The 22,083-nt window shown below is 49.2% G+C and overlaps 2 protein-coding genes and 1 long non-coding RNA gene across 10 annotated transcripts in view; 1 reads left to right on the top strand and 2 right to left on the bottom strand.

Moving 5' to 3' along the window:
• LOC118533873 (zinc finger and SCAN domain-containing protein 30) overlaps positions 1-22,083 on the bottom strand; it is a 508,183-nt gene that overhangs the window by 155,486 nt on the left and 330,614 nt on the right. The window lies entirely within an intron of this gene.
• LOC118533882 (uncharacterized) overlaps positions 1-22,083 on the top strand; it is a 146,264-nt gene that overhangs the window by 73,047 nt on the left and 51,134 nt on the right. For both annotated transcript variants that reach the window (XR_013443337.1, XR_004916409.2), the window contains exon 4: positions 3,486-3,577. This is a non-coding gene — a long non-coding RNA (uncharacterized LOC118533882). The remainder of the gene's footprint in view (positions 1-3,485; positions 3,578-22,083) is intronic.
• Positions 965-17,835, bottom strand: INO80C (INO80 complex subunit C). Of its 5 annotated transcripts, none has more exons than XM_036089370.2 (6): positions 17,589-17,834; positions 7,823-7,933; positions 6,673-6,784; positions 5,701-5,768; positions 2,440-2,536; positions 965-1,319 (listed from the first exon to the last, which is right to left on the bottom strand). In XM_036089370.2, exons 1-6 carry the CDS (start codon positions 17,742-17,744, stop codon positions 1,306-1,308), a joined length of 558 nt encoding a protein of 185 aa, XP_035945263.2. In that variant the 5' UTR covers positions 17,745-17,834; the 3' UTR covers positions 965-1,305. The 5 variants fall into 5 exon arrangements, 2 of the variants coding, with proteins under 2 accessions (XP_035945263.2, XP_035945262.1); XR_004916408.2 differs by lacking the exon at positions 2,440-2,536 and adding an exon at positions 6,132-6,216 and having other exon boundaries at positions 1,179-1,319; XR_013443335.1 differs by lacking the exon at positions 2,440-2,536 and adding an exon at positions 6,132-6,290 and having other exon boundaries at positions 1,249-1,319; positions 17,589-17,835.

Here is a 22,083-nt window from a genome sequence, read left to right as displayed (position 1 = left end):
CTCTCAGAGAACTTCCGTTTCCGGTTTGAGGATTCCTGCACCAGAGGCTCAAATGTTCAGTGTGCATGGGCTTCAGAAAGGTTCCCACCGCTCCTGGTCCTCCCTTACTCCCTTTCCGTGGGAGGGGAGCCACCCTGCACTCCTCCCACTCTCACCCCTGGTTACTGGGATGACCCAGGGGCTGCTGTACCGGAAGGAAAGGAAGCCCAGCCAGCAGGCCACTCTCCCGGCTTTGTTTTTCTTTTCTCTAAGCCAGGAGAGGTTGCAGAAGGGCATTTGGCACCTGGCCTCCTGATCCCCCAAGGCAGAGGCAGCTCAGGCCCTGAAGCCTCAGGCTCTAGTTCACTGTCCTCCCTAGAGAAACATGGGAGTGGGCTCAGAGAGGCCCAGGCCATGTCTCCACGCTCTGCCCCGCTCTCCCCCTACGAGAGGGGGAAGCCAACACTGCTGTTCCAGAGCAGGCTTCAGTCAAAGGGGCAGCACCCTGTACCAGGACAAGAGTCCTTCTCGGAAGAGGTGTGGGTGTTCGCACCCCACACTCCAGAAGTGGGGCTAGGGCTGGTGTTTTAGCCAGCTAAAGCAGCCACACAAAATGCCAGACTGGGTGGCTTACATAACAGACACGTATCTCTCTCGGTTCTGGAGGCTGGAGAGAGGCTGGCCCCATGCAGCGGGGGGAGTACTCAGCTCTTTCTTCGCCAGTCCCAATCTTGGACCTCCTCCAAGCATTCTGATAAAAAAAAACAAACACACAAAACAAAAAAAAAAACCCAAAACCTAATCTGCTCTAAAGTGGGAGTCACCAGGACCAGGAATAATCCAGCCCTGATGTCAGGATTCACTGTAGAGTCTTTAAATGTGTAATAGGAGAGTTCACAACGTTGAAGCAAAAACTTGGGGAGGTATGTGGGTTAAGTTAAAAGCACAATTTTATATTTTCTTGTCAAACAACTTTACTTGAGGCAACAACTGAAGTATAATTTAATTCAACAGGAAATATCACACTTGGAGGGAAAACATAGAAAAGAAAAAAAAAAAAACTGAAATTAAAGCCAAACATTCTTTCCAAGGCACAGCACTGACATTTCCAGATTGACAGCAGAATGAGTTTGTTTCCATGAAACAAAATCATGAGTCCAAAGTCTGCCTTTGAAACAGTCTTCCACCTCATCCCCATTTCTCAAGGCTCAGGGAACGATGCTTGTGGCCTTCCTCAGGGCCAGGTAGCCAGTGACGACGTCGGAGGGCAGCCTCCGGATGTAGGAAAACTCTTCGATGGTGCTGAACCGCAGTTTGCTCTGGGGGTCAGTGTAGTTGGCCTGGGTGGGAAACGGGCACAGAGAAAGGCAGAATGTTGGTGGTCGTGGTGAATATTTGAAGTTCAAGTTTAAAAAATTTTTTTCTATTTTACTTCAAGTGAAGTATCTTCATTTTGTCTTACTCTGTCACCAAGAACACTAAATTGCTCATTTTGGCAAAGACTTGTTAATCTTCCCAGACTTGAGAAATACTTCAGGGTACAGTCGGGAGGAAGAGGAGGAACCACGTCAGACACTAGGGCTGTGGGCTGTGGGTGCCGCAACAGCTCCAGGCAACAGGCCCAAACGGAATTCCTGATGATCGTCCCTCCCTGGCCCCTGCCTTCAAACTCCCACCTGCTTCCGACAGAGCTTCCAGCTCCATCCCCCAAGGCAGGACCGGAGGCTTGCCAGGCACACCCGCCCCTCCCTGTTACACCCCGCTTTGGAGCCTCTCCTGCTCCACGCCCTCCCCACGCCACTCCCATGGCTCCCCAGGCTACACCGCAGTGCTGATGGGCCACCTACCCCCACCCTCCCACTGGAAGGGACTGCCACCCCACAGCTGCAACCAAGGTCATCTCCACAACTTGCACTTCTGATCGTGTCATTCCTTGGTGGGAAATCTCTCAGTGGCTCAAGTCCTCAGCATGGCTCCTCAGACCCCGCAAGCTGGCCTGGGCCCTCTTCCTTCCCAAGCCTCTTCCTCAGCCACACGTCCCCACTCTGGTTCCAACTGCCCTGGCTCTCAGTCCCTCCCTGCATTCATACCCCACTCGCCCTTCCCTGGGGAGGGGCCGCTCTGCTCCCTAATGGCCTGCTCATCCTTCAGGGCTCAGCCCCCAGTCATCTCATCAGGGAAGCCTTTTCTGCTCCCCCACTCTCCCCACATCTGTCTCCTATAGAATGCTTCTGTCTCTTGCTTTCACGTTTATTATCTGCATGACTCTAAGCAAGGTCTAGGCTGAGAGGCTCCATGGGGCAGGAACCCTGTGGTTTGCTTATCACGGCATCCCTGCTCCTAGTGGAATGCAGAGCGCACAGTGGGCCTTCAGGTAGTGTCTGTACAATGAGTGATGAATGAACGAACGAACGAACGAACAAATGGATGATCGGGACAATCACAGAAAAGAGAACTCACTTCTCACTGACATCAAAATTCTCTTCTGGTCTGTGTTCCTCACATGCCAAATGGAGGAAATAAATTCCCTTACGGTATACCTCAAGTCAAATGGCTTCTACAGATTTTGAAACAGAAAACATGAGGGTGAGTCACTTGGAACTCCTTTAAAAAATTATAAAAGATGCCATTAAAGTCTAGACAGATAACGTCCAGTTACTGCAGTGCAGACCGTCTGTGTGGGCCCCGCCGGGCGGCAGTGCTGTGTCACCGAAGAAGGGAGGGGAGGCCGAAGAAGCAACAGCTGAGGGGAACTTAGTCACAGGGTTCTCACACCCTACAAAGTCCTCAATTCTGCCTCAGGGGATCTCCCTAAGGTAGTTAACATCTGCATGGCAGGAAAAGGAGATTATTCCTCAAGATTAATTAAAGCTCTCCATTAAATAAAACCTTGATCCTTTGGCTTTGTCTAGATCTTGCCTTACTGTCCCCTTTAATGACAGTAATATTAAGGAAGGCTTAACCAGAACAACAGCCACAAGCCCCTCTGGAGAACTGGCCACGAGGCAGTGAGGTGCGCGGACTGGGGCAGGAGAGGCCCCCCTGCAGCTACAAGCAGGGGGGCAGGCCTGTGCAGCTGGCTTTGATCATCTGGCCTCCAGAGAGGAACCAGCCTCCGCCTGGCTCCATTTCTGTGGCGGCCTCACTCCTACCACCAAACTGTGCTGAGCCGGCCCGCCCAAGTTCAGACCTCACTGCCAAGAAGGCTGCTTTAAATAAGGCACAATACACAGATACCCTGGCACCCACAGAAAGGTCACCAACGAAAGCTTGCACAGACCGGACCTGACCTAGTATTCTGAACAGAAGGGAGGATGCCAAGTGACACCCCAGCGTTGAACGAGTAAAGAACTGCACTCCTCCAGTCTGCCTTCCTCTGGCTTCCATCCCCGGAGCCTGAGCCGAACAAAGGCAGCCTTCCCGGAGGGCGGCAGTAAACGGCTCAAAGGCCTCCCCTGCCGCAAGGTGACAGGCGGCGCTCACTGCTCTCCCCAGCTCACCCACAGCCGCGGTCCTTCCCATGGCTTTGGAACAACGACTGCACACAGGTGGACCCCGCCCGCCTCCCTGCCACGGCCACGCACGTCGGCCGGCCCAGGTGCGTCCGGGTACCCGGGAGCGGGGCTTTATTTTGTAATCATGCAACTTGAACTTGCACAAGTAACAAATGGACCTATTCTAAGAAAGAAAGAGAGAGAAAACATTATGAATAAGACTCCAGGCCCCTTTTCCAACCATCTGCCATCCAAAAGTCCTTGCCTTTCCCTGAGGAAACCACTGTACGTGGGCACCCTTCCAGACCTTGTTTGTATATGCTCTTACACACGTATATAAACACGCCAGGGAAATCACCCCACTATTTTTTTGCGAGTGTGTGTTGGTTTTTGCTTAACTGGTAGCATGCTGCTTATGCTCCTTTGCACCTTTCAGTAAACGACACATCTTGGAAGTTTATCCCTGTTGTTACCTACACATCAGGCTCACAGAATAGGATGAAAACATCCCCACCCCGCGCCCCGGTTGACTGACCTTTATTGTGTTCCCAGTATTTTGCTCATAATCCTATTTTCTCATAATCATTTCTGCACAAAGCCCCTTGTACACGCTATTTCTCTAGGGGGCGCCTAGCAGGCAAATTGCTGGGCATAGGCTTTCGCGTCTCTGTCCTGACAGGTGCTGCCAAACATCCTCCAAAGAACCCGGACTCATGTAGTCCCACCTCAACAGGGCCGTGTATTGAGGATATCCATTTCTCTATGCTGATGATGTTTATAATCAAACATCCTCATTTCTTATCTGCTGAGGAGCCTTTTTCCTAATTATCAGTGAGACTGAATATCTACTTACTGATCATCTGTATGTCCTCCTTGTAACTGTCCTCATACCCTTTTAGTCAGTCCTTCTATGGGATTGCCTTTCAATGATTTGGTAGAGTTCTTTGTATATTCAAGATTCCTTAATTCTTACATACAGTGGGGCCAGAGGTTTTAGGTTACGTATGACATGACAAGTCCTTGCCTGTAGCATAAAGGGCCTGCAACAATGCTTCTCAAAGTGATTCTCATGCCTCCTAACATGTGCAAGCCACTGCGCTAGCAGATGAGCTGTCTCAAGGTGAGGATAAAGCTACCTTCTCAGGGAACCTCTAAGTCTGCCCTTAAACCATGGCTTCTCCAAGGAGAAATGTCCATCTGGGGCTGGAACAGAACAGCTGCTCCCACAGTAGTTCTCCTGCTATAAACAATTATTAAAATGGGTCAGATCGATGAGGTGACTATTTTCCGGCAGGAGAAAAGAGATCGTGTAAGGCCACAACACTGCTCGTAAGGGTGAAGTCCCCTCTGAGGTTAGAAGAAGATACGCGCCCTGAACGGATGGCAGAAGAACCCACCACACGCACACGCACATGCACACACGCCATGTTACAGTACCTCTACTCTGCCTGTTGTTTTTTATGATCACTGTATTTAAGGGTCTATGTTAAAAAGTTTATAGTACAGGGGCGCCTGGGCGGCTCAGTCGGCTAGGTGTCCGACTCTTGATCTCAGCTCAGGCCTTGATCTCAGGGTTGTGGGTTCAAGCCCCACATCGGGCTCCACACTGGGCGTGGAGACTACTTTAAAAAAAAATTTGTAGTACACGGAGGAGTGTGTGCTCTGTGGAGGAGAAGCTACAACATACAACTGATTCGGAGAAAATAACATTATTTTCAAAAATATAAGAAAAATTCAAATCTTTCCCAGCATAAAACGTGTATCATTGATTTAGTCAGTTTGTTACAGAAGTTTGGAGGTCATACATTTTCATAAAAATGTAAAGCATTTAAATGATATGAATGAGTTTTCAAAAGTGAAATGCCCCATTTTAGCTTAACTATATTTTTAAAAGTACAATCATCTCTAAAATAGGAGAAATTTTTTAAATTTCAGCAGTAAAAAAAGAAATTGTTTCTTTCATGTTATCTCATGTGTTAACAAGCAGAGGAAGGGGAGGTGAAAGCCAGGTCTTGCACTTTCTGGAGCAATCTTCCCTCCGGGCTGCTCACACGGAGGCCCCAGGTTGCGGCCACTCTAAGATAAGCATGTGAGCTCTTCAGCACAAACCCAGTACCCAGGCTCCAGGCAGGGTCAGGGGCGGCCCCTGTCAACACTTTCTAAATGGTATTGTGAAATCTCCTTTCCAACTCAATGCTATGAGACCTAGAGATGGAATTATACTCACAAGAAGACCTGAAACATCGGAATACTTCTTAGCTGGTTTAAAGGAGGGAGGAGCGTCAATACTGAAGTCTGGGGGGAGAAAAAAGAAAGAAGATAACTAAGCTGGCTTTAAAATATTCAGATCCCTTTCCTTTTTTTCTCTGAAAATGCTGTTGGATGATATTTCTGAAATTTTTATTCTGTGAGTAAGTCCTCACAGAATTCTCTGGGGAAGTAATACAGTAGGTCACAGACCAAGCGCAGGCTCTGGATCGAGCTCTGCCCTGTCCCTGGGGCCCCTCCACTCCGGCCCAACACCGGAAAGCTCATCTGCCCACAGGCCACTCCCACTGCGGCAGGCTACACAGGCTGTGGGCGGTGCCAAACAACCCACTGATCGGATCTGAGCATCCGGACACCGGAATGATCACACCCAGACCCTGACTAGCTCACCTGTCACCCGTCTGAGTCACCCCCATGAAAGATGTGCTGTGGGACCGGAGATGGAGGGAACTTTGACCTGTTCTTTCCAGTGAGGCTGAACAGAACACACCATAGTGCTTTCCATGGACGTGAAAATACTGCAGCGTAAAGCATTTACTCTGACAGCGACTGCACAGAGTACAACAGAGTTAGCCTTGAAGATGGTTGTTAGAAACCCTCCTAAATCTTGGGCAATCCTCTTCCTGGAAATACATTTTAAGAGTAGACTCCTGAATCAGAAGTCTGTCTGACAGAAACACCAGTGTTACCATATCAGGACCGATTGCTCCAGACTGAAATGTGAACAGCGCCGCTAATAACCACACGTCCGTGACAACACAAACAGGTTCAGCACAGTTACGTGCACACGGTCTCCTGTGCTGATGCACCCCTCCGATCCCCGAGCTACAAGTTGTTCCCTACGTTAATGCAAACACAGGCAAGTCACGGAGCTTTGTTACGGTTCCTACTCTGAACACGATAAACACACAGAAGGCTCTAGACAGCTCACAGTTAGGATCGTTCAGTTGCCACGGCAATGCCCTTTCAGAAGCGAGGATCTGTTTCAGATTCTTCCAGGTTCTGTTCTTCTTGCCAGCGACCGCACCACCATGGCCAGAGTGCTGGAATGAAAGACGTGGAGCAGAAGAAACAGAAATCAGGGGAGGCTATCACTTCAGGATCTGAATCACGCTTATTCCTAATGGTAACACACCCCTCATTCTGTCAGCTCATTTGTACCCCGAAGGGTTGGGTTTTTTTTTTAAGTATTACACTGTACACTTTAATCTTGCTTATAAAAACACAAAGCTTTTGGTAGGTAGCCTGTCATGGAGTAGAAATAAAAGGGTTTTTTTGTGTGCATGTTGTCCTTTTTTATATGCTCATAGAAGATCACATCCTTTACTGGAACTAACTTTAGAGAATTCACTCATGAATTCCCCATTGCTTTAAAATAAATTTATTACAAAGTTAGATTTAAACTCATGACCACGTCTCTTAACTCCCTTCTGAGGGCTGGTCCCCGCCTGGCAAATTACTGGGGATGCTGGAAAACCCAAGTAAGCCTCAACCATGGCATGGCAAGCCCCCTGGAAATTTGGGGAGTTCTGTTCTGTAAATATGATAAAATAAAATGGAAAAGAATATCAAAATCTGTTGCAGGTGCCGGTAATACTGTATTTTTAAAACTAATGAAAAACAAACTTCTAATGATACAATATGAATCTCTGAATTATCATAGCTCTCAAGAATGAAAGGAAGAGTAGCCTATTTTTACTTTACAGCAACACAAGTTAGATTTACTTAAACTAATGAGGAGAACTCCTCTTTTAGTTGTTTTAAGCCTCATCTAAAACTTACATAAGCCCAATGAAAAGGGATGGTGAACAATCGTGGAAATGACCCACCCTCAAAATAGTATCTTCTAACCAGTTCCACGAGGAGCACCAAAATCCTGGGGAACCGGCCCACTGGGTGAGCAACGAGAAGGGCCCCCCTCCTGCCCCCACCCTCTCCTAACATCCCCCGGCAGAGAAGGTGGCGACTTGGACTGACAGAGAAAGGGACACCAGTGCCACCCGGGCTGCAGGCCCAGCAGGATCAGAGGCTGGGGTGTGGCTGTTTGGTTTTTTCATTTATAAAATACCTTAGAAGCTTACCACAAAGTTTGGATCCTTAAATGGCAATGGCTTGGCAGCTTTTTCCATAGGTCCTGTGCTGAAATCAGAGGGCACCATCTTATTCTCACTCATGGCTTCCATGCTGATACCCTTAAAATATAATGATAGTGAGTCAGTTTCTTCTAGGTGAGGTCCCTAACTCAGCTCCCAACAAGACCTAAGATGATACCACGGGACATGTGAAGGAAGACAGTGCCCCAGAGCCCTGGCAGGTGGCCTGCACCACAGAAGGGCAGGCCAGACTGGGAGCAGCACCTGTTGTGTGGAAGCCACGGGAGAGACAGCCAGGACCCCAGCTGCCACGCTTGCTGGTTCCCCCATGCGCCAAGCAGTAGGAATGGCTGTCTTCCCCGAGCAGGTTCGTTGTTGACAACCGCTGTTACCCCCAGTTTCCAGAAGAGAAAACTGAGGCTCAAGGATATAGGTTCAAGGCCACACAGTGATTACCTCTGGATTCAAACCCAGATGGGGCCAATTCCAAAGCCCTCACCATCTCCACAACACCACATCGTCCCTACTCCTGCTGATCTTGTCAAACTGTGCCTTAAAACACCGAGACCAAAAAAGGTCCAGCCCCTGGAAGGGTGCCATCAGCCAGAGAACCCAGGCTACAGCTCTTCTGCTCCAAGCGAGCAACGGGACGCAGACACGGAGGAGGGGAGGAGAGGGAGGGGGGCTGCACGGCCCCGGGTCAGCTGGCTGCAGCCAGAGCGCCCCAACAAGCAGGCTAATGCCTTAAAACAAAAAACCTTCCAAGTTCACCATCACCAAGAAAAAACAAGCCAAAGTAAGAAACTGCTTCTGATTTTTAATGCAATTTCCAGTCTTCCCAGACTGCGATAAATTATTTTTAATTGATATGTAATTTACATACAGTGAAATGCACAGATCGTTACACTTGTTTAATCCGTGTCTCTATGGAGATACAGAACATTTCCGTCATCCCAGAAAGTTCCCTCATGCCCCGTCCTAGTCAGTACCTTCCACCTCAGGGGCAACCGCTGTTGCTGTTGTGATTTCTACCACGCCACTTTTGTCCCTTTTACAGCTTCATATAAAGGGAATCTGACAGCATGTACTCGTGTTTGGCTTCTTTAGTTCAGCATAGAGTTTTTAAGGTTTCTCCATGTTGTTGCAGAGGTCAGTAATTTGTTTCACTGTATTTGTGTGCATTGAGCAGAGTGGTATTCCACTGTATGGATGTACAATTTGTTTATCCATTTGCTGTTGATGAACATGTGGGGCAGTTTCAGTCTTCAGCTATTATAAATAACGCTGCAGTGAACACTCCGTACCAGGCTTTGTGTGGACCTGTTTGCACTTCTCTGGGGTGGAGCGGAATGAGTGCGTGATAGGGTAAGTGTATGTTTAACATTATAAGAAACTGCCAACTCCTCTTCCTAAACGGTGGCCCTCATTGACACTCCTAGCAGCAGTGTATGAGAGTGCTGGGTGTGTGTGTGTGTGTGTGTGTGTGTGTGTGTGGTCCATCACCCCACTCCCACCCCTGCAGTGACATCCATGGGGGCACATGGGGGCACTCACTCTGCTACGTAGTTCTCTGAATGGTCTCCTCGCCAACCCCTTCCCAGACGCTTTGCCAGGGTCTCTGCACACAGGCTGTGCGCCTCCTCGGTCCACCTCTTTTGTCTGGCATGCCCCTCAACTTATCCCCCCTACCCTTTGTGATCTTTCCAAAGCCCAGCGCAACGTCAACCCTGTAAGAAGTAAAAGGCCTCCAATTTCTCAACCTTTCCCACCGTCCACAGCCACAAGTGTTCCTGTGTGTGTCTCTCTCCTGCCGCACTCCCTCCCTCCCTCTCCCAGCCTCTTTCCCACAGTCCCCAGCCCTTATCTGACACCTTCTTCAGCTGGCTGTCTCGTAGGAGGGGCTCTGTAGTGCACAGTGCGGCACTCTTAAATGCAAGCCTGATGGGGCTCCCCTCCCTCACAGCGGGCCGGCGGGCCCCACGGACCCTGACATGAGAAACATCCTGGCCTCCTCTCCAGCCTTACCTTCCACTACACCTCCTTCCTGCAGTTTGTATTTTCTGGTACAAAATCCACTGAGTCATTTTCTACGTGGCACAAAGAGTTTCCCATTTTCCCGTTTTCATTTATGCTTTACTAAGATTATTTTCATCAGGATTAGTCCATGTCAGTTGTAATTTTATAACAAGATTAGATCTAGGGGCGCCTGGGTGGCTCAGTTGGTTAAGCAGCTGCCTTCGGCTCAGGTCATGATCCCAGGGTCCCCGGGATCTGCTCGGCGGGGAGCCTGCTTCTCCCTCTCCCTCTGCCTGCCTCTCTGCCTACTTGTTCTCTCTCTCCATCTCTCTGTCAAATAAATAAATAAAATCTTTAAAAAAAAAAAAAAAGATTAGATCTAGCATTTTGTACATAACTAGCTTTTATTGCCCTTGTAATTTTTCCTTTGTGGTCCTGGCATTTCTGCCAGGTACACGTATCCTGGGAGGCCCAATCTGATGAGGAAAATTTGATTTTCCCATCACATTTTTTTTTATTTTTTTAAAGACTTTATTTATTTGACTGAGAGAGACACAGCGAGAAAGGGAACACAAGCAGGGGGAGGGGGAGAGGGAGAAGCAGGCTTCCCGCTGAGCAGGGAGCCCAATGTGGGGCTCGATCCCAGGACCCTGGGATCATGACCTGAGCAGAAGGCAGACGCTTAATGACTGAGCCACCCAGGTGCCCCTTTCCCATCACATTTAATCAATAACCCACATTACCTCGTATAGTTTTAGCCAGCTGTCAATGTTATTTTGGGTTGACTAGTTCTAAGACTACTATCTATCATAAATTAGATATATGATGGATAGTTTGTATTTATGTCTTAGTCAAGGAAAAAACAGCAGGGCACAACAACCAGAAGGAGAGACCAAAGAGAGAGGTGAGCAGACAGGGGAAGAGAGAGCCTCAGGGCGGTTGCACACCCTGCGTCACGGTGTGGCTCGCTCTTCCGCCCCCCACACCTAACTGGATCAGACTCTGCTGTATGTGTATCCTGAGGAGGAGCACAGAAGGAACAAGGGGAGGCTAGAACGCCTGTGCTACTGAACTGAAATCAGAGGTTCGCAGCGTGCACTCAGGCTTTAACACAGCTCAGGCAGAGAAACTGAGAAACAGACACAGAGTATGGGGCGGTACACACATCCCTATTCTTCCTAGCTCTCTCCCCCGAGACGGCTGCAAACAACAGGCACACCTGTGCTCAGATCCTGGTTTCTAAATGTGATTCTCCAGGAACCACTGATCCTTTAAAAAGTAGCTGGTTCTAGGGCTGGGGCAGGAAAGTACAGGATGAACCTTGTGGTTCAAGAAAGTAAGAAAATAGCTGTATCAGTCGGCTAGGGCTGCCCTGACAAAATACCACAGACTGGGTGGGTTAAACAACAGACATGTATTTTCTCACAGCTCTGGAAACGACAAGTCCAGATCAAGGTGTCGTTCGGCGGGGTTGGTTTCTCCTGAGGCCTGGGTCCTTGGGGCTTGTAGACGTCTGTCTTCTTGCTGTGTCCTCACATGGCCTTTCCTCTGTACACTCCCCTCCTTGGTGTTTCTTCCTCTTATATGGACAACAGTCGTATTGTATTAGGGCTCCACCTTTATGACCTCATTTAACCTTAATTGCCTCTAACAGCCCTATCTCCAAATACAGTAATGTTCTGAGGTATACTGGGGGCTAGGACTTCATATGAATCTCGAAAGGACACAATTCAGTTCATAACAGTTCATAACAGCACTAAAAAAATGATGGGGGTCTATTAAAGCACAAAGAAACCAGTTTGAAGAGGTTCCCACTAGTGAAGGACAATTTGAGCAACAAAATAAATAACGCTGATCCAGAATATATAAAGAATTGTTATCACTCAACAATGACAACAATTCTATTTTAAAAAGGGCCAAGGATTTCAATCAACATTTCTTCTTTTATGGCCAGCATAAAAGATGTTCCACATCATCAAAACCACAGTGAGATACCACTTCACACCCACTGGGATGGCCACAATCAAAGACACTTAATAACATATCAGCAAGGACGTGGAGAAACTGCAACCCTCACACATTGCTTGTGAGAAAGTAAAAGAGTGTGGTCACTTTGAAAAACAGTTTGGTGTTTCCTCAAAATGTTAAACAGAATTATCAAATGACCTAATAATTCAACTCCTAGGTATATACCCAAGAGAATTTAAAAAATAAGTCTATGCAAAAACATATGCATATTCATAGAAGTATTTCCCATAATAGCTAAGACGTGCAAACAACCTACATGTCCATCAACTGATGAATATACAAAGTGTGGTATATCTGCACAATGGAATATTACTCAACCATAGAAAGGAATAAAGTACTGATCCATGCAACAACACGGATAAGCCTTGAAAATAGTATGGTAACTGATGGGTGCCTGGGTGGCTCAGTCGGTTAAGCACCTGGCTCTTGATTTCAGCTCAGGTCATGATCTCAGGGTCATGAGATCAAGCCCCTGCATTGGACTCCATGCTCAGAGCGGAGTCTAACTTGAGTTTTTCTCTCCTCCTGTTCCTCCCCCTCACACACTCTCTCTCAAATAAATAAATCTTAAAAAAAAAAAAAAAAGGAAAGAAAATATTATGGTAATTGAAAGCAGCCACAAAAGGCCACATATTATATGATTCCACTAGCCTGAGGCTACAGTAGTCAAAGATCAGAGGTGGTCAGAGGCTCAGAGGAAGGCGGAATGGGAGTGACTGCTAATAGGTAGAGGGTTTCTTTTTGGGGGTCGTCGAAATATTATAAAATCAGATGGTTACATAACTCGGAATATACTACAAACCACATAAGTGCACATTTTAAGAGGGTGAATTTTATGGTATGTGAATTAGAACTCAATAAAGCAGTTACAAATAAACAAATTTATGGATGAATGAATAAAGCTAGTCTCAAAGTATCTCCCCACAGGATACTTTACTGCAAACAGGAAAACAGTAACTTCACAGTGGAGAGACCTGGCAGACAGCACCTTACTAAAGTGCTCAAAGCTAATGTTGTCAATAATAGAACATAGGCCATCATGTGCCATGACATGATGCACTGAGAAGGGGACAGCGTCACTTCTGTACTCTTGCCAAGAATGTATTAACCATATCTGATCATGAGGAAATGTCAGACAAGCCCAAACTGAGGAACATTCTATAAAATAAGTGACCAGTACTCAAGTGTCAGGTCGTGAAAGATAAAGACCAGAGAACTGTTCTACACAAAAGGAAGCTAAAGACACATGATAACTAAACACAACTCGTGATCCTAAACTGGATCCTGGACCCGACCAGAGACAAGAACACAGTCTATGGATTAGGGGTCAGTGTTGCTTCAGTGTTAATTGCCTAAATTTGATGGCTGTACTATTGTTATGTAGGAGCACGCCTTTGGTTTTAGGAAATCCACACTAAAATATTTAGAGCATTAAAAAAAAAAAATACAGTGGCCAAGAGAAACCTCTCCCCTGGGGTACGCCCTACTGCTAACCTGACAGCGAATGAGCCAAGGGTTCCACGGACCTCAAGAGGAAGCTACGGCTGGCAAGTGGGTCAGGAAGAGTGACTGTCACCTGCTCTACTGAGGCTGTGGTGCAGGGGCGGAGGAGGAAGCCTTGCTCACTGGCTGGACAGCACATGAGATGAGCAGGTCTCAGGAAACCGGCCAGTGTCAGAAGCAGCAAAGTGGTCTCCTCTCCAAGGAATCGAGTGATTCATAAGGGTAGCCACGGCGCTACTCTGTGAGGAGCAGGCCGATGGGCAGGGACCATGAGGAGGCTGGCCTACAGGTGGCCTCAAGTACATGAGAGAGAGAAAGACAGCCCTAAGAACTTCACAGGGAGCATCTCGTCAGAACAGAAAAGCCTGGGGCGCCTGGGTGGCTCGTTAAGCGTTAAGCGTCTGCCTTCAGCTCAGGTCATGGTCCCAGGGTCCTGGGATCGAGCCCCACATCGGGCTCCCTGCTCTGCGGGAAGCCTGCTTCTCCCTCTCACATTTCCCCTTCTTGTGTTCCCTCTCTCACTGTCTCTCTCTCTCTGTCAAATAAATGAATAAAATCTTTGAAGAAAAAAAAAGAACAGAAAAGCCAGACCACTAGGGACAACTCAGGGGAAACAGGCAGAAAGTGAGAGGTTTCCTGGGGCCAGATACATTTAAGTTGCAACCTTACTGTTGCAGTTTTTCATAAAGAAAATATGACTGCTTATGTAATGCTTCCATCTGGGAGAAAATACCCAAACGGAACTGCTAACGAAGCCAGGGGCCGATCCCAGGGGGGAATGGGGAAGCAGGCCCCTGGGCCCCCAACAGTGATTACGGAATGCACCCCGCTGGCGGCCACCATCCTCAAGCAATGGCCTTAGCTTTTCCTCCTGTGCAGGAAGGGCACAGAGACTGCATCTCTCCCCTTCTCTAGAGGCCCCGTCCCTGATTCCTAGTGGGTAAACTCCAAGTGCTGTGTGCACAGTGACATCCCGGGAAGGAATCAGGGCGCTCTTTGATGTAGGCCGTTCCCAGGCCCCAGGAACAGACAGGAGAATGCTGGTAGGCAGAAAGGCCTCGTTGAGACTGGGGAGGGAGTGCTGCCCCTAAGGCCACCGAGAGAAGCAGGTACCTCAGCAAGTGTGTGTGGGCTGGGAGGTCTGGGAGCTCTGCCAGGGGAGAGGATGCACCCTCAGACAGGTGCATCTGCTGGGAAGAAGGGGAAGGTGTGGGAGAGAGTGCCAGAAGTCTGCATCGCCATTCTGGGCAGCAGGCTGGAGAAGAGGCAGCAAGGGCATGGAGCGATGTGTGTGAGCACTGAGTTTCAAAGAGGACCCCTCCTGCTCATTTGGTCCCTCCATCCCCCCCTTGTCAGTAGGGCTGGTGAGGAGCCACGCGGAAGGGGCAGAGAAAGGAAGCCATCCCAACAAGAACTGAGCCGCATCATTCCAGAGCTGCATCCCGCCTGTGAAATAGGACTCTCTTCCCTCTCAGATCAGGATCTAAAAGAACACCCCCCTCTGGGCCCAGAACTGGGTGTTGTGCCATTCCTTCCTCCTTAACCCCACCCTGCATGATACCGCACCCTCCTTCTTCCCCACCCTGGACTTCAGCCGTGCTTCGACTCTGGTGCCTATTACCGAGGAATGAAAGGGAGCGGCCTTCAGTCAAAGGGAGGATCAAGTCTGTGAGGCTGGAGCACAAGAAAATAAAATTTTAAATGATGTAGTTTCCACATTATTAAGCCACTGTTAACACTAAGGGACTTTATGAGATGAACCCTCCCATCCCTGAGACACGAACACCCTATGAAGAGGAGAGAAGTAATGCTTAGCATTCAGGGCTGTCCCCTCTTCGCAGCTTGAGAAGAGATGATGCAAGTCCCAGGGAGGAGAAACCTGGCCCTATCAAAGCAGCACCTGCCTGCCTCTAACAGAGACTACAGTCAGCAAGGCCTCCGCTCGCCAAATAAACAGCTTCGTTTCTCCAGACAGCAACCTGCATAACTGACTCAGACGTGAGGACAGCGTGGTCACAAAGAAGGGAGACAAATGGCCTTTGTCTTGTCACTGGGAAGTCAAATGCCCAATTACATCGATCTAACAGTATTCTAGAATAAAATCACTGAGCCTAATCTAGAAATGCAATGTTGTAGTAGGGTGACTTAAAATAGAATTGTGAGAAGCAACCTAAATATTCGATAAAGTCAAATAAGAGCACCCAATTCCTTGAGAAGCCTGTCAACGTAGGGAGATTCGTGAAAAAACGCTGAGTGAAAAGTAGGGCTCACAATGTTATACATCGAGGACAATAATGAAAAACTATCTCCACGTAGAAAACACAAATTATAATAGTTGTCAGGGAAGAAGTCGGTGACTTCTTATGTCCACTTTAAAAACAGAAAAAAGTGGGGGGTGCCTGGGTGGCTCAGTCGGTTGAATCGGACTCTTGATTTCAGCTCAGGTCATGATCTCAGGGTTGTGAGAAAAAACCCCCATCAAGCCCCCCATCGGCTCCGTGCTCAGAGGGGAGTCTACTTGAGATTCTTTCCCTCTGCCCCTCCCCTCACTTGTGTGCATGCGCATGCTCTCTCTCTCAAAATCAGTAATTTTTTTAAAAAAATAGAAAAAAGGAACTTCTAAAACTAACATTATCATGATTTTTTTTTAAAGCTGGGGTAGGGGCACCTGGGTAGCAGTTAAGGATCCGACCCTTGATTTTGGCTCAGGTCATGATTTCAGAGTCCTGGTGTGGAGCCCTGTGTCAGGCTCCACACTCAGCTCAGAGTCTACTTGGGATTCTCTCTCGCTTCTTCTGCCCCACCACCCACTTGTGTGTGTGTGGGTGTGTGTGTGCGTGTGCACTCTAAAATACATAAATCATAAATCAAATCGTTAGAAACAAAACAAAACACAGAGGTTTATTTTAAGAATTAAATGAGAAAGGAAAAAATAAATAAATAAATAAATAAATGAGACGGGTGGGGCGCCTGGGTAGCTCAGTCAATTAAGCGTCTGCCTTCGGCTGGGGTCATGATCCCAGGGTCCTAGGATGAGGCTCCTTGCTCAGCGGCGGCGAGCCTGCTTCTCCTTCTGTCCCTCCCCCCTCATGCTCACTCTCTCTCAAATGAATAAATTAAATTAAATAAAAAAAATACATGGGGCGTCTGGGTGGCTCAGTCCTTAAGCGTCTGCCTTCGGCTCAGGTCATGATCCCAGCGTTCTGGGATCAAGCCCCGCATCGGGCTCCCGGCTTGGGGGGGAAGCCTGCTTCTCCCTCTCCCACTCCCCGTGCTTGTGTTTCTTCTCTCGCTGTCTCTCTCTCTGTCAAATAAATAAATAAATAAATCTTTAAAAAAACAAATAAATAAATAAGATGGGGGTACCTGGTTGGCTCCTTTGTTGGGAGCTTGCGACTCTTGATTTTGGGGTTCGAGCCCCATGTTGGGTGTAGAGATTAAAAAATAAAATCTTAAAAAAAAAAGAATTAAATGAGATAGTACTTAGAAAGTGCTTAGAACAGTGCCTGGACAGTGCTTTCTTTTATTGCTTGAAATAAAATGCAGGAGCTGAAAAAAACAATAACCTAACCAAACCACTCCTCTCCAGAAAATCTTTGTTGTTATCGTGGAGCCTAGACTACCCAGAGCCATGAGGTCTGTGCCAGGCACTGTGCTCAGGGCTTTCCGACCATGATCTCAGGGAATCTTTTTACCAACTCCATGGAGTAAGACCAAACCACTTTGGGACGGGAAACTGAGTGTCAACAAAGTACGTTTCTGAGAATGAGGGAAGCCATCAGTATCAGTACCTCTTGGTATTCCTCCATTTAGCACATTAGGGCGCCCTGCACCTCACGGACACTCAGTACACATCTGTAGAAAGGACCAAGGTGAGACACGCGATTTTGTGCTTGACTGAAACTCACAGAAAAGTCCTGCGCCTCAACCTGAACGCAACGGATAGGGACGATCATTCCACTAAGTCCGTAATAACATCCCCACCTCGCCTGCTCTCAAGGACAATGCGACGCGGGTGGTGCTTGAACCAAAGCCCACTTGTCCACATTAGGGAAAAAATGTTTCATTTGCACCAGCGATCCACACCCACCGGAGCCGAGACCTCAAGGTCCAGCACCTCCGCCATGCCCCGCCCTGCCCTGTGCACGCGCCCTCGCCCCGCCCCGCACGGCCCGCGCACGCGCAGGCCAGACAAGCCGCCGCATACCTGCGTAAAGCTAGAGGAGGACACTTTTTTCTTCTTACTAGCGCTGTAACCCCCAGCGCTGCTGCCGTTGTGGGAAGGACTGGCTGGCCTCTTCTTGCTGTTCCGGGCTATCCCCGGAGTGGAAGTGGTGGCCACAATTGGAATTTGAGCCGCCATTCCTACGTTAAGTCTTCCTCCTCCCCCGCCCCCACTTTCTCGGTTGCAGGCTTAGGAACTTCCGCCTCGCCCTTACTTCCGCCTTCGGGCGCGAAAATCCGGCCTGGACTCTCAGCGCGTGCGCGGGTTTCTTCGGCCAACTCTAAAAGGCGGAGGTCGGAGCAGTCCAATCCGTGGAGGCCGGAAGGTGTCAGCCAGGCGGTGTCCTGCTCCTCAGGCTGTCTGAACCTGGGCACGTGCTAGGAAATTCGCCGTGATTGAGGAACAGAACATCTCGTGATCTTTTTCAAACACTGGATTCTTTTAAAAATTAATAACCGTGTTGTCTTTTCTAACGTTAAGTCAGAAGACTGATCACTTTTTTTTTTTAAGATTTTATTTATTTAACAGAGAATGAGAGCAGGAACACAAGCAGGGGGAGTGGGAGAGGGAGAAGCAGGCTTCCCGCCTGGGCAGAGAGCCCGATATGGGGCTCGAGCTCAGGATCCTGGGATCATGACCCGAGCCTAAGGCAGATGCCTAACGACTGAGCCAGCCAGGCGCCCAAAGACGGATCACTTTTAATGTCTAAGTAAAGTTAGGGTTGTTCTGAGTGGATTGAACAGACTGCCAAGCTGCTGGCTTTCCCCGTGGTCTCTGCTTTGGCCTGCGGAACAAGTTTGTGTATATTGGCTGGGAGTCCAAATGGACTTTACCTTTTAGGAGCCCCAGACCCCATGGAGCATGTAAGCCCCTCTCCCGCCCCCACCAAATGTATGGAAGTGTAGACAAAATCTTACATGTGGATTTCAGGGAATTCACAGACCTGCTAAAACCTAATTATGAACTTCGATGGGACACCCTCTCCCCCCGCCCCTTACTTGCCACGTACTACATGGATTGTAATAAGTTGGTTAATGTCTTTTTTTGGCTCCTGCTAGAATGTAAATTCTATGAGGTAAAGGCCAGTTATGTTTTGTTCATTTACATTTTTCTGGGTGATACTACCTTGCAAGTCTTTGGAACAATTTTTTTGTTCTTAAGTAATTCATAAATGAACAAATCCCCTGCAGTAACTAGTTGAAGCTATATGAATCTGGAGATTTGAAGGAAACAGGCTGCAGGAAGACTTAAGAGGTGAGAGAGAAGAGTTAGGGAAACTAGCAATAATGTTACATCTTTTCTCCTTTGGAGAAAGGAATGACCTACCAGTGTGGAAATGTCGTCTCCCACACCCCAGTAGCCACCCTATCTTCATCTAAATCTAGTCTTCCTTATTCTTTATCTCAGTGACTGACACCTCCAACCAGTCGGTCACCTAAGCCAGAAAGCAGGTGTTGACCCAAGGCACCCCTCTCTAGTACCCCACCCCCTCAGCTCACTTCTTTACTCCTACCCTGATGATTCCATCCCCCTTCATCTGGATTCCTTGCAACAACTTCCTGATGGAAGTTTGGGCTTCCATCTTTTCCTAATCCTCCCTGACCCCAAACCATCCTTCACACTGGCTGCCACAATGGTCTATCTGAATCACAAATCTAATCATGCTATTGTTTTCTTGTATTCTTCAAGGCCCTTTTACCTTGAAATGCAAAGAATTTTTACCTTGGCATATAACTGAGCACTGCACCCCCTCTCCCGCCCCCCGCCCTTCCCTTGTTTCATTCCCAACAGCTTAATCCCCTGTGCTCCAGCCAGGGACTAACTCTATTTCCTAAACTGGAGGTGGTTTAACTCATCATACTTCCACTTTCATTATTTCCTCTCCTAGGACTTCTTAGCTCCTTTGCCTCCATTCAAATGGTACTTCCAGAGCAAAGCTTTCTGCCATCTAGTGCACCCCCCTCTCCTCTTCCTCCCCTGCCCCCACCCTTTGCATCCTTCTCTGAGAACTTTGAGCCCCAGAAGCTCTGCTGGGCTTCTCCCTGTAATCCCTTGTCAATGTTTGTGGAGTTCAAACACCAATTCCCTACTTTTAAGGAGTCAGGCAGGTGGATGCACCACCATCTGGCTTCTGGTTGGTAAATTCAGGCCTGATCTTGTCTGAGCCCTTCTTCCTGAAACCCTTCCCTTGGGATCTGGAAGGCCACCATCCTTTTATTCTCCTCTCTCCTAAGCACCTGTCCCCTTTTACAGTCGTCATCTCCTACCACGTGGGTTCTAGTCCTACTACAGGTTTTTCAAAATACAGGTTATATGGTCCTATTCCCCCAGCAGATACCTATTACTAAAGTTTCCCAGGTGATTCTAATGATGAGCCAAGGTCTCCCTGCTGGCTCCATAGACACTGACAGTTCTTGGTGCTTGGTCAAAGTCTCTCTGCCCTCCTCCGTCTGCACTTTCCCCAGCTGTTTCTCCAACTCATCGAGCCTCAGGTACCATCCAAATGCAGACCGCTTTCGGATTGGCTTCTGTTACTTGGGTCTTCCTCCAAAGATGCACACCCAGATATAAAATCCCCTGCCCAGATATAAACTCAGGATGCTTACAGGATCTCACACCCAGCATGGCAAAAACAATTCATCATCCTCCCTGATCCTCTAAAAGGTGTTCCTCCTCTGTCTTTCCTATCAGCAAATGCCACCATTATACACCAGTTGTGCAAACCAGCAATCTGGGAGTCACCCTTGCCTCCCCTCCTTCATCCACCTCCAGGCCGTAACCCACGGCAGCCTTCCTCTGTCTCTCAGGTTCCCACATCACCTTACTTGTCTCCCTGCTTCCACCTCCAGTCCCTCCAACCCAGTCACCATTGGCGGTGCCCGGCGGCCTATTTGACAACGCAGATATCCATATTTAGAGCATGCCCTCTGCTTGAACCCCTTCAGGGCTTCTCGTGTCTCCTAGAGTGAAGTTCGGTGTCCATAACATGGTTCCAAAGATCTTCGGAGACCTGCCCATCCATCTCTCCAGCCTTGCCTCTTGCTCAGCTCTCCACATTCCAGTTCGGTTTTCTTTTTTTTTTAAGATTTTATTTATTTATTTATTTGAGAGAGAGAGAGAGAGAAACAGCATGAGAGGGGAGAGGGTCAGAGGGAGAAGCAGGCTTCCCGCTGAGCAGGGAACCCGATGTGGGGCTCGATCCCAGGACCCTGGGATCATGACCCGAGCTGAAGGCAGACACCTAACCAGCTGAGCCCCCCAGGCGCCCTCCAGTTGAGTTTTCACTACGGTCCCTTCCACAGGCCCACTGGGCTCCCTCCCCCCTCAGGGCCTTGACACAGATCGCTCCTGCTCGGGCCTGGAAGCCATTTTCTCCCCCGGCGGCCCACCTCTGTCTCATTTACTCCCACCCACCCTTCCTGTCTTGGCTGACAGGCGATTTTTCTTTCAGCCTCCCCTACCCCTCGGTTCTGGTTAAAACCACTTGTTGGCGTTCCTCTCAGCGTCGGTCTAGGACGCGTTGACTGCGCGATCCACGCCGGGCGCTGAGGGCGGAGACAAGGACATACGCAGGAAGCGAGACGTTCGACCGGTCTTCCCGGCTGAGCATAAACCCCTGTGGGCAGTCGCCAGGGGCCTGGAGGACTGGGTGGCAGAGCACCGACAGAGGGTGACGGCAGGGACAGTGAGCGGAAGGTGGGAGGATGGCCGCCGGAGGGGGCGGAAGCCGTGGGCTGGGGACAATCCTCGGCCGCGTCCGCCTCCCGCCTCGGCAGCGCCCCCACCCCACCCCCACCCCCACCCCCGCGGGCTGGGCCGCCAGCGCACGTGCGGGACTCCGCGCATCGGCGGCGTCGGGAGCTCGCGCGCGCGTGCCTGTTGCTGGACACAGATGAGCACCGGCGAGCCACGTTCCGCTGGCCTGCGCCTTGAGGCAGGGCCTTCCCCGAGCCCCCTCCCCGGCTATTCCTGAGACCTTGCGGGGCGCCGCTCACCTCCGCTGCGGTGTGACACGTCTCCTGTGCTCCCTGTCCGGCCTCCTTGCTGGCACCTGCGGCTCCGGTGTCCCTTTCCCGTGCCACGCTTCCTCTGGCAAGGGCTGCTGGAGCCTCCCCCGGACGGCTGATGGCCTCCCTGGGGCCCGCCACTTAAGCAGCCTCAGCCGGAGTCTTGCTCCCTGTTAACGACTTAATGATTAAAAATGAATAATATACTTGTTAAGCTCTCCCCTGTCGTTTGAGACACAAATGTTTCCATCTCGAAAATGTCAGGCATCAAGGCGGATACCTGGGATCACGCTACTGGATGGAAGACACACTGCACACCTTCCCTTGGTAACTTGTGTCAAGTGTGATTCGTCCCTGCTCACTGTGTAAACCGTGGCTGGCCCAGTCCACGCGGGCCTCCCTGGCGATGTGAAGAAACCCTGAAGCTAGTCAAGACCCTCAAGCTCCCCACCTCACAGCCTCCGCAAGAC

The sequence above is a fragment of the Halichoerus grypus genome, chromosome 13, assembly GCF_964656455.1.
Source record: "Halichoerus grypus chromosome 13, mHalGry1.hap1.1, whole genome shotgun sequence".
In the NCBI taxonomy this organism is placed as follows: Eukaryota; Metazoa; Chordata; class Mammalia; order Carnivora; family Phocidae; genus Halichoerus; species Halichoerus grypus.
The sequence above is the reverse complement of the archived record's forward strand: the minus strand, read 5'-3'. Positions and strand labels throughout refer to the sequence as shown.